At 51.8% G+C, this 12,076-nt stretch overlaps 1 protein-coding gene across 1 annotated transcript; it reads right to left on the minus strand.

Moving 5' to 3' along the window:
• Positions 1-3,666: 3,666 nt before the first annotated feature.
• Positions 3,667-5,824, minus strand: HAPLN2 (hyaluronan and proteoglycan link protein 2). Its single transcript, XM_014792002.2, has 5 exons — positions 5,719-5,824; positions 5,162-5,515; positions 4,864-4,980; positions 4,544-4,726; positions 3,667-4,133 (listed from the first exon to the last, which is right to left on the minus strand). The coding sequence occupies exons 1-5, from the start codon at positions 5,804-5,806 to the stop codon at positions 3,853-3,855; spliced, it is 1,023 nt and encodes a 340-aa protein (XP_014647488.1). The 5' UTR covers positions 5,807-5,824; the 3' UTR covers positions 3,667-3,852.
• Between the last annotated feature and the right edge of the window lie 6,252 nt (positions 5,825-12,076).

Genomic DNA, 12,076 nt, shown 5'->3' on the forward strand with positions numbered 1-12,076 from the left:
AATTAGAAAATCTCCATTTTGCTAATGAGATAATGAAATAATGGCTCTAGACAATGATCATCAGTAGCCATTAGATAAAAAGTTGTTGGGTGTAGTGGGTTGAATGGTGGCCGCAAATAAATATATCCGTGTTCTAATCCCCAAAATCTGTGAATGTTAACTTGTTTGGAAAAAGTGTCTTTGCAGTAATTCATTACCTGAATTCATTCCCTAAATTCAGTTAATCGTTTTGAGATAAGATCATTCTGAATTAGCCAGGTGGGGTAAATCCAGTGACAGGTGTCCTTATGAGAGAAGAGGAGAAGACACAGATATGTGAAGAGGAGGAGGCAACGGAACCACAGAGGCAGAGATTGGAGTGATGCAGCCAAAGACGCCAAGGAATGCCACCAGCCACCAGAAGATGGAAGAGGCAAGAAAAAATTCTCCTTAGAGTCTCCAGAAGGAGTGTGACACTGCCGACGCCTTGAGTTTGGACTTCTGGCCTGCAGAACGGTAAAAGAATAAATTTCTGTTGTCTTAAGCCACCAAGTTTGTGGTAATTTGTTACAGAAGCCATAGGAAAATACAGTGAGGAACTTGATAATGAATGAGTCAGACTGACACTACCTGAATTTACTGATAAACCTCAGCATCACCATTTTAGTACAACAACCAGCCACCATGTGCCTCCTGATGTGATGAAAGAGGAAGTGTACAGTGTCATGTATAAAATATTCCTGGAAAAAAAGTAAATGCAAATTTAATCAAACTTCTAAATATAATTACAGGGGGCAGAGGAATATGTTAAATAACACTGCAAGGATCCACTCAGCCAAATCTAGAATGTGAGAAAATTGACAAGAAAATGACCCAGTTTCTTGAACAAACAAACAAAATGGCATAGGTAAAATGAAAGAGGAAGAAGTATTATAGCTTAAAAGATACTTTAAAAAATTAACCAAAAAATTAATCAAATGCAATCTATAGACCTTAGTTGGATCCTGGCTTGAGCAAATTGACTATAAAATTGTATTTTTCAGACATTCAGGGGAAATTGATCATGAACTAAATATTAGATAAAATTAATTTAATTTTGTTGGGGGAATGTGATGATGGAATTATGGTTATTTTTAAAAGTCACTATATATTAGAAATACATACTGAGAAATTACAGGTGAAATGATAGGCTGTCTGGGATTTACTTTAAAATACTGTAGCAAAAACAAACACAAGTGAAGGGATTCATAAAATAAGATGGATAGAATTCTGAAGTGTTCAAGCTGGAAGAAGTGGTTCATTATACCAGTCTCTCTATTTTTGTGTACGTTTGATGAAAAAAAAAATAGTAGGGGCTGACCCGGTGGCATAGTAGTTAAGTTCACGTGCTCTGCTTTGGCAGCCCAGGGTTCACGGGTTTGGATCCCAGGTGCGGGCCTACTCACCGCTTATCAAGCCATGCTGTGGCAGGTGTCCCACATATAAAGTACAGGAAGATGGGCATTGGATGTTAGCCCAGGGCCAATCTTCCTCAGTAAAAAGAGTAGGATTGGCAACAGATGTCAGCTCAGAGCTAATCTTCCTCACAAAAAAAAAACAACCCATAAAGCAGGAATAGCAATATGGGGAGTAGTTGTAAGAATTAGTGGTCATGTGTCTTTATGGGTGAAGAAATAGAGCTTTGTAGCAAATGGAAAGCTCCTCCCATGACCATTTCTCATATGGTCTCTTGACAAAGGCTGAGGCATCATACTGAAGAGAAGAGAAGCCATCTTCCTGCAGGCTGAGCTGCTGGGCCCAGGATCTTGGCTTTCTGAGTCTCTGGCTCCAGAGTAGGTCAGAACTTAGAAAACCCAGAAGAGCAGTGCGGGAGTGGGTGACTACCAGTATATCTCAGAATCTAGACTGCCCTCTAGAGTGATGCTTGTGTAGATGTTGGTGCTGATGCTGTTCATCAAACATTTCCAGTTCCACTTCTAGGCTTGAGCAGGATTGCTCTTTCCTGCCCCCTTGTGGTTGAGCGGAGCCATGTGATTAGTTCTGGAGAATGAATTGTGAACACAAGGGACAGGTGTCCCTTCTGGGCTGTAGCTATTGATTGCTTGTGTAAGACCCTCCAGAGCTCTTTTTATTTTTCCATTCTGGCATGGTGATTGATGGCATTGGACATGGTGGCTGCTCTATCAGCCTGCGTCCCTGAATAACTGGAATGAGAAGAGCCCACTTGTTGAGCACAATACATATGTAGCCTGAGTGAGAAATAAACCTTTGTCATTCTAAGCCACTGAGATTTGGAAGTCATTTGTTATCACAGTATAATTTAGCTCATCTTGACTAAAATAGTGCCATACAGCAATCAATCCTACGGGCTACCTGGTAAGAACCTGAATAATAATTATTATTGTTCTGTTATTATTGTTATAATAATAATCATTAATTACTATAGGTACCACTTACTGAGTGCCTTCTATGTGTACCAGGCATGTACCACCCAGTACCTGCATTGTATCAGTTACTCCCCACAAAAAACTCAGGAGGCAGATATTACTATCCCATGACCAAGATGAGAAAACCAAAGCTTAGGAAATGGCACAAAGATTTCATTTGCTATATAAGGGTTATTGAAGATGGTGCTCATTCAATCATTCTCTGTCCTTACATAAAGTCCCACGGGATGAATTCTCTTTAGCAATTACAGCAAGAACCCTCTTGGAAAGCAATTTTACAACACGTATCAAGGGCCATTGGAATGTTCATACCCTTCGCTCCAGTCATTACTACTCTCCAGCCCAGGTTTTTTGTGGTGTAGATTGCTTGAATAGAATATATATATTGTAAAGAAAAACGGATTAATGACACTACAGTTTGTCTCGAATTACTAGTATGTTTCCTCTAGCCCGATGTTAAGAATGTTACTGGTCCAGTTTCCCCTTTTGCCTTGGCGGCCATGGTGGTGGTGAACGTTAAACCGAATGCACAGTCAGCCTGAAGTATCAACTCTGCAGTGACCTTGTTGGTATTGGTGTTCGCCTCCTCCTCCTTCCGCAGGGTTAATTTCCTGTCAATTGTAGCAATGGTTTTACTTTTCTAGCAGTCCTGCAAACCCTTCTGGGAGACTGGCAGGATACAAACAGCTTTTGAAATATGTTTAGGTCCGTCTTACATTTGTTCTGTGGTGCCCAGAGGGTAGGCCTGGGGGTTTGGAGCGCTCCTGGCGGATTTGATCTAGAGTAATCTTAGGTGAGCGTGTGGCGCCCCCGCGTGGTGCCTGGCGAAACAACACCGCTGGGTTCTCCCTCGTCTGTCTGAGGCCAGGCCGCCCACGGTGTCGCCAACTCTCCTTCGGCCTTTTGGTGCCCTCTCCGCTTAATCTCCACTCTCCTGCTGGCTCACTCCTCAGCGGCAGTAGCCCCTCCTCTTACTCTGTCTTCCTAGCCGGGCAGTCAGCACTCTGGGTCCAAGATCATCCCCCTCACTCCCCATGCCTCTCTGCGCTTACAGCTTCACCCAACACAAAAAGTCCCCGAGTTATTTTATTGCAGTATACAGAGGTCAGTTAATGCCCCCTGGGCGCCCATTCTGCCCCCTAGCAGTGGCTGCTTGGTCTGCTGGCGGCACGAGAACCGCCGCGGGTCCTCGATGCGCGGGTCCGAGTGTAGTACCCGCACACCCCGCCACCGGGGGCGCCACCAACTCCCTCCCCTAAGCCCGGCCAGCCGGGATCCGCTGCCCGCAGCCCTCGGCCGGGAACGCGGGTCAGAAGGGGCTGCTCCTTGTCTGGCGGGAAGGGAGGCTCGTGGGAAAGGGGCGGCGAAAGACCTCGCCACGACTCCCAGGCTTTGTCCCGCGCGCTGGAGGGGGTGCGGTGGGCGGCTACTCGGAGTAGCAGTAGGTCCCGTAGGCCGCCTGCTGGGGTCTGGGGAAGCCGAAGCTGCGCACTCCGGGATCCGGGAGGCCCCCGCAGCGCGGCCGCGGCGTGGTGATGGGGAAGCGCACGCTGCCGTCCGCCAGCCAGCCGCCGTCGCACTGGTCCAGCCCCGAGAACTTCCAGGCGGCGTAGAGGTGCCCGACCTTGGCCACCACGGCCCCGCGCCGCCGGCACGCCGCGTGGGCTTCAGACAGCGTCAGCCGCCCGGGCACGAAGAACACGTGGCCTGGGGACCAGAGCGGGTCACCGACTGGCCAACAGCCGGGCAGGGCAGGGTGCGGCGGGGATTCAGATTCCCAGGGAGCCGAGTCGGGGGGTAGGCTGTGGAGGGGCGGGACCGAGATTGCGCAGGAGGAGTGGGAGTATGGAGGCAGGGAGTGTGAGCGGGGTTGCGGGAGGCGGGCTGGGGCCTGGGTGGGCGCAGTGATGGAGGGAGCGGTGCTTCGGTGAGCCTGGGAAGCGGCCCCTGACCTCAAGCCTCCTGCGTTCTACTTTCCCCGCCCCATTCTTCAGACCCCGCCCCAAGTTCCCGTCGTAGCCTCGCTCGCCCCGCCCCGCCTCGTTCGCACGCTGGGTCCCCCTCCTTCCCAGCCCTCAGGCTCCGCCCCGTCCGGGGTCGCTCGCCGCGCCCCTCACCTGCCAGTGCCGAGGTGAAGCAGAAGGCGTCGTAGCGGTCGCGCTTCCGGTCGCGGGGCCCGTAGCTGCGGATCCCGGGCCGACCTCGGCCGCCGCACGGAGCGCGCGCCGTGAGCACAGGGTAGCGCACGGAGCCCTCGAGCAGCCAGCCCGCGTTACACCAGTCCAGACCCTCGGTCCACGCTGGCGGGAGATGGCGGAGGGGGGAGTGTCGGGGGGATTAGAGGCGTCGCAGGCGGGAGCCAGACCCCGAGCTCACCTCCGCTGGGGCCCATGTGATAGCCCGGAGAGGGCCTGGGCGGTGCCCGGGTTCGGCTCACCCTGGTACAGCTGGGCGTAGGTGGCCAGGCGTCCGTCCTGCTCCTCGCACGCCTGCTTCGCCTCGTAGTAATTGAACTGGTACCGGCCCCGGCTGGGCTGGTACGGAAACACCACACCTGGGGAGTGGCGGACAGCCTGGGGAGGGCCGGCAGACGGGGAGGGGAGGGAACCGCGCAGCCAAGGAGAGAAGGCTGGGGGGACCCCGGGAGCGGGCGGGGCAGATGCTGCGGGAGAAGCCCTGGGAGACCCGAGATGAGGCGGCAGGAGAGGCGCGGGGCGGGAACCGAAGGGCCTCACCCTCCAGGCTCAGGGTCAGCGCCACGCTCTCGTCCTCGATGCCGTTGATGAGCTCACAGCGGTACCTGCCCTCGTCCTCCAGGCGCACGCCCGCGATGACCAGGGAGGCGTCTAGCCGATGCCCCCTCCGCATCCTGGCGCGCCCCCCGAGGGGCCCGTAACCCCGCGCGAGCGGCCCGTTGGTGATGAGGATCGGCGTTTCCTGGAGCTCCCCTGGCTCCACTTTGCTCCAGCGGACCTTGTAGCTGGGAGGCGGGGTGCCCAGAACGCAGGGCAGCGTGGTCGTGGCCCCACGACGAGAGTGAATGACCTCGTGGATGGGGGGCAGGAGGTAGTGGGGGCCAGGGTGGGGTGCTGAGCAGAGGGGGCCACAGTGGCAGGAACCCCCTGACCCTCACTGCCCATCCAGACCCTGATCCCCAGGCTCCCCCACCCTCTCCTCCATTGCCCACTCAGCAATGCCTCTCACTCCCTGTGTCCCTCTGACAGCTGCCTTTCCCACACCTGGAGCCCCTCCCCCACTGTTCCCCAGATTTCGGGCTGGGCTGAGGTCTTACCCGGGTCCCCCAGGGCTCCCTGGAAGATGGTGAAGGCCCAAGGGAGAAGGAAGTGGCAGAGTGTGGGGAGAGTGAGCCAGCCTGGCATGATGGGGAGTCAGCCCAGCACCGTCTGCAGGGCACAAAGGGTGGGGACTCCTTAGGACTAAGGGAATGGGGGGGCAGGGTTGGAGATGAACTCCCATCAGGAGTTCCTCAGAGGGGACTGTCCAGCTGGAAGCCATGGGGGCAGAGAAAGGGGCTGATGTTGGTGGCAAAAGGAAGATGCTAAGGGGAGGGGCAGTAACAAACCCTCCCCCCGCCCAGACCTCCTGGGCCCATCCCTCTTCCTCTCACACGTCCCTTCAGGCAGCTGGTCCTGATTTAGCACCTCCTCTCTCTGTCCCCTTCTCCTCACAAGAGCTACTTCCCAAGTCCTGCCATTGGATCTCCAGCTCCGATCTCTATCATCTCCCAGCACCCATTCTCCATCTGAAGCCAGAGTAAATCTGATCTTGTTACTCTCCTGCCTAAAACAGCAGCTCCCTGTTGCCCTGAGGATATAGTCCAGTCTCTCAACGACGGCTTCCAAGGCTCTCTGCAATCCAGCCTCCCCCTGCACCTCCAACATCGCCCCCACCCCCTGTGCCCCTGCACTGTGCTCCAGACATGTTGGACTTCTGGCTCCACAGTCCAAGTTCGCTCTTATCTCCTCCTCACGGGCATCACCTTGGGCCTCACCTCCTCTGGGAAACCTTTCCTCTCCCCCGACTCCGCCACATTGCAGTGCACTGTGATCTGCTCATCTGCTTCTCCTACTGCACTGGACTGGGGACTTTTTATTCTTAGAAGTACTTTTATTAGCAGCTAAATTAACAGCATGAATTTGAAAGTAGAAAATATGTATATGTAGATTATATCAATGAGGTTTCTAGTAATTATAAAGTTATGAAATATAAAATTATAGAGTTAAAAAAATGATTTCAAACACAATTGTCTATTTCAGTAGTTGATTTTTCCTGCTTCTTCATTGTATCTGTTCTTTATCACCTTGACCATTTAAAAAAATTGGACTGAGGTCCCCTTAACCCAGCTTTAGTCATTTTCTAAATCTGATTCCTCCACTTCTTAATTGCATGACTGAATGAGTTATTTAACCTCTCTCTGCCTCAGTGTCTTCATCAGTAAAATGTGGATAATAATACACACCTACCTCACTGGGCAGTTGTGAGGATTAGATGAAATAATCTTAAAATAGTGTCTGCTGTGTAGTAAGTGCTGGGTATGTGTTAGGTATTATTTGCAGCTCCTAGCATATTTTCTGGTACACAGTAGGTGTTAAATAAATGTGTGTGAGTTAACAAATGAGTTCACATTAAGGGCTTCTGGGAAGGAGAGCTGGGACATGGGGAAAGGGAGGAAACACTGAGGGGGAGTCAGAAAGCTAAGGAGCTGAGTTCTGTCTTCCCACAAGTGAAGGCCAAAGAGGAGCTTGCAGTGGGAGAAATGGGGGTTAGGCACAGAAAGGACTTCCCAATGGTTAAAAGGGAAAGTATCTGGGACAGGGACGTGAGCGAGAGAACCACTTCTGTTGGGGAGAACCTGGTAAGCAGGGTAATGGCGGGAACCGAGATTGACTGAGGGACCAGCAGCAATGACAGCCAGCACTCACAAATTTAGAGTTTAGTATGCCTGAAACTGCTCTGAGCACTTTACATGTATACTTTTATATTTACTCCTCTCAGCAATCCTGTGAAGTAGGAACGATTATGAATTCCATTCTCTACCTGCTCAGAGGTGTGCAGACTTTAGGAAACATGAGTGAGGTCACACTGCTAGTAAGAGGCAAGGTTTGCTGGGATTTGAATCCGGATTTGATAGTGAGGCTCAAGCTCTTAATCACTGATCTATATTTCTCTATTTCAAAGCATCAAATCAGGCGCACATGTATCTTCCTCATACCCCTTACAGAGAATGAGAGTGGCCAACAGCTCCAGTCTTACCTGTTAGAAGCCGGTCTCTTCACAGAGATGGAGGAAGCAATGATTGGCAGCTGGTCGTCCTGCTGGAGGAAGAGGTTCCAGATGAAGGAGTCACCTGGGTCCCTGGGAGGTCCAAGCACCTTAGAGCTCAGGGACTTGAGCATCTGATCAGTTGGTGGCTCCTTTTGCACCCTTGAGGAAAGGCTTCTGTCCTGAGCTCACAGAAGATGCCAAAGTGCCAAGAACTCTCCCACCCGTCACTCCACTAGGCTGGGCTAAGTGACCGGTGTCCAGCCCTGTGACCCGGCACTTTATCTGTGGCGCCCTCTGTCCTGCTCCCAGGGGAGGACACTGGGCTCGGGATGAGGAGTGGGGACCCATGAAGGGGGATGGAGTAAAGAAGGCAACCCAGGAATAATTACCTGGAAGAGGGCCTCGTTTCCTCTAGATGCTCTTGGACCAGAGAAGGGGTGGATTGATTGGCGGGTATGAGGATGTTGGACCGATGGGTGTGGGGATGAATTGCAAATAAGGCTTAAAGATCCAAAGCTGTCAATCTCCATCCACCTCCATTTTTCCATATGGGCCTCATCTAAGCAGCGCCCCTTCCCCTCCCCTGACAAAGTCCTCACCTCTGCCCTCCTGTGCCTGGGTGCGCATTGCCTATGGGAAGAGGCTCTCAAGGTGGGAACCAGACTTCCAGGACCTCCAGCTGCTTCGAGAAACCTGAGCCCTTCTACCCAGCCCCACTGTCTGTCCGTCTGTCTGTCCTTTCCTTCTCTGTCCCCACCCCGTCGGAAGCACAATTTCCCATTGTCTCCGTCTTTTCCCCTATTGTTGAATAACAGGGGCCCTTTCTTTATCCTGTGGGTACGAAATGTCAACAGCTGGGGATGTGGGATGCAGGACCGGCTGGCACATACCACCGGAAAAAGGGCCTGGATGGGGGCGGGCTCAGAACAGGAACTGACATCCTGAGGAGTAGGGAATGGGATGAGGGAGAGAGAAGGGTTGGTGAGAAGGTTGAAATGGGGTCCCCTCTCAATAGCCCAAGCTTCAATGCTCTAAAGAGATTTTGTGTGAGGCTAAGGGGATGGCTGGGCTCCACGGAGGGCAGAGTGAGCGGTTAGAATTGCAATAGAAGAGATGGAAATTAGACAGCAAGCAGGATTTTTCTGTCCATAGGAAGGGACGTGGTAATTTCCGGGGATGGAGGGACTTTGGAAAGCTCTCCAAGAAAGAGGTCATCTTATTTGTTCCCTAGTTCCCCACTTCCACCTTCAGAACAGATGGATAATCTTAAAGTTCTCAAGAGAAGGGAGATCCTTAACCAACTGGGGTGGAAATTCACTTCTCTGAAGTCCCCCTTTTTAAGAAGTTCTTTCTGAAGTCTGAAATCCTGCTGGAGTTTAAGCTCATTTTTAAAGCTTTCTAATGAGGTATAATTTACATACAACAAAGAGCAGAGATCTTAATATAGCTCAATACATTTTTACATGTGTGCACACCATGGAACTAACACCCCCGGATCAAGAAGTCGAACATTTCCAATACTCAGAATAAGCGCATTTCCTTTTGTTTGCTATCAGTGCCAAGGGAGGACTCCCTCCGTAAATAGTCATTTAGAAACATTCCCAGCGTCAGATTGCCTCTCAGCCTTCTTTTCTCTCCGGTCTCACGTGAGTAGCTTCGTATTATTAGAATCATCCGCTTTCAGAACTGGAGGGGACCTCAGGATGCTTAGCTTCCTCAGCTACCAGACGAAGAAGAGGACATGGAGGAGAAGGCGACTTGCCCACACAGACACAGTTGTTGAGTCAAGCTTAGAACTTGCTGCTGCTTCTGCTAACTCCTCTTCCGCTGCTCTCCTCGACTCTCCAGGTCAGATAGGCTGCCGGGTTTTCACTGGGGCTGTTTCTAATAACAGGGAGCCCACCTCACTGGTACTCTTTAAGGATTTGATTGACTGTCTTTTCCCTGTCCGCTCCATCCTTGTTCCTAAGCCCTTCCCTCTCCCTCCCAGAGAGAAAGACCGAGGAGAGAAGACAAACAGCTGCCTGTCTCTTCAGCCAGGACACCCTGATCCAGCGCATCTGATTGGCTTCTGCCCAACTCAAACAGCCTCCCGCAGAGAGCGGGACAGGGTAAAGCGGGGGCAGCCCGTCGCTGCCACCATTCCCAGGCTCACTCCTCACAGCTCCTTTCTCCCCAGATCACTTCTAAACTGTGGTTTGGAAGTCTCCGGTATGTACATCCATAAAAGACTGAGTTTGGCAGGGAGGAAGGCCTAGAGCTATTTGACAGATGCAGAAAGAGCCCGTTGAGGATGGAGTGAGAAAGGAGCAGACCAGAAATGAATAAGGAGTAAAGAACCAAACTGTGCTTGGTTTACTCACATTCATTCCCAGTTTTCCCCAGGACACTGTGAAACAGGAACGGGGTGACACCGCTCAGGCGTCAGTAGGCGTCTTTTCACTGAACCGGCGTGTTTTCACTGAACCAGCATCTTCTGTGGAGCGGCCTTTGCCTCTCCTGCTACCTACTGACCAGGGTGAGGTAGAATCCTCTAGGACAAGTGTGGAGTCCTGACACCTCTTTCCCTAACATCCCAGATTCAGCTCGACCCCCCAGGCACATCAGCTGACCAATTTTGTTGACCCCGAGTGATGGCAAACACAGTCCCAGCCCCACTGCTGGGATTGTTGCATGAAGGACTGGGAGAGTTGGCAAAATGGCACCTTAGTGGGAGAGCAGGGAGGGGCTTGGTGTGACTGGCAGGGCTTCCCTCTCCTTCCAGCAAAGTTCGTGTTCACACGCAGCTGCCAAGTTCTCTGCAGTGCCGCAGGGCAGCCTCACACTCCTCCTCTACTGGCTCTCACCTTTCTCCTCCTCCCTGGGAGCCTCTCTCCAGCCCAGGCTCAGGCCTCCTGTGGGGCTGGATCCTGGCTGCGCGGCAAGATGATGTGGTGGGGGAGCCTGGGGAGTCAGCCTTGAGGAAAGACCCGTTTTCCACTCAGGAGGCCTCATTGTACCCCGAACAGCCTTTGTATTGTGGATAGAGTCAAGAGTGGGAAGGAAGGGGGAGATGGAGTCCATGTCCCTGGGGCAGGGGCTGCCAATCTGGAGGGCTCTGGAAGGAACACTGGAATGAGAGGAATCCTGTTGCAGCCAGATGCTAACCTCATGTGAGACTCTATACCAACCTCCTGGAGCTTCGGTCTCTAATTATCAAACGGGCGCCACATCTGCCCAACGAGACTTGTTGGTGTGAGGCAGATGGAACAGCGTTCTACCAAGCGAGAAGCACATTATGAATAAGGTTCATTGTTAGAGGGTTGGTTCAAATTGGAAAAAGGCTAGAGATGGGGAGAACGAGATGGGACAGAGATGAGACCTATTCCACCCACTCATCCTTGCACTAGCCACACCCTCTAAGAACAGGTGGGGCCCCTGTTGGGGCGGGGGGCTCCTTCTATACAGTGAGGGTAACCAGTGGGGTGTCCCAGTTTGGGATCCCTGGAAGCCTGAGACAGCAGCAGAGAAGGAAAAAGGAAGGGAGGAAGGAAGGAGAGGCAAAAAGTCATAGAGGGCCAAGGAGACCTCTCCCTCTTACTCTCCGTAATTTCCACCTCTAAGGAGGGCATGAGGATGTCACCGCTGTGCCTCAGATGCCACATGGAGCCCTGACAGGAGACGGTGCCTCATCTCGGGCTGCCCTGCCTGGCCTGGAAGTACTGGGCAGAGCTCAGTCACCTGTTCATCACTCCCGCCCCTTTATTTGGGGCTCTTGAGAAGTGGGCCTCATGGTGCGTGCTTCAGTACCGATCAGAACCTAAAAACTAGCACTGAAGATGTCCAGAGGGAGGAGTTGGCTGGCTTCATGGGCAGCTTCTTCCTGACTCTGAAAAGTCTCAAAGTAATGGAACAGGGGTGTCATGTTGTCATCATCTCAATATGGCAGATGTTCAGGTTCATCAACCACATCTATTCCGAGGGCGTGGTGGGGGACAAGGGGCGAGGTCATGCTTCTCTCAAGTCCTTTTCCAAAGGGCCTCGGTGTGCAGAGAACTGTGTGAGGGACAGAAGTAGATGACCATGTGAAGCTCTCAGTCTCGTGGGATAACACCTGTTCTGTCTACCTCAGAGGTGAATGAGGGTAAAGCAAAATGACAGAAAGTGCAGAGAACAACAAAAGACAAATGTCTAGAAGCTATTTTCATGGTTACTAAGATTTAACGATTATATTTTATGTATTAGTAATCACGTCACCTATCATTCTGTCTGTAACAGTCGGTTCACTGCTATATCCAAGTGGACCATTTAAACTGTCTTTGTTCACCCACCCTGGCTAATACCTCAAGATCCTGCCTCCTCACTTCCTCAGCCCTTCTCCTTCT

The sequence above is a fragment of the Ceratotherium simum genome, chromosome 2 (genome assembly GCF_057802395.1).
Source record: "Ceratotherium simum simum isolate JZ-2026a chromosome 2, ASM5780239v1, whole genome shotgun sequence".
Classification (NCBI taxonomy): Eukaryota; Metazoa; Chordata; class Mammalia; order Perissodactyla; family Rhinocerotidae; genus Ceratotherium; species Ceratotherium simum.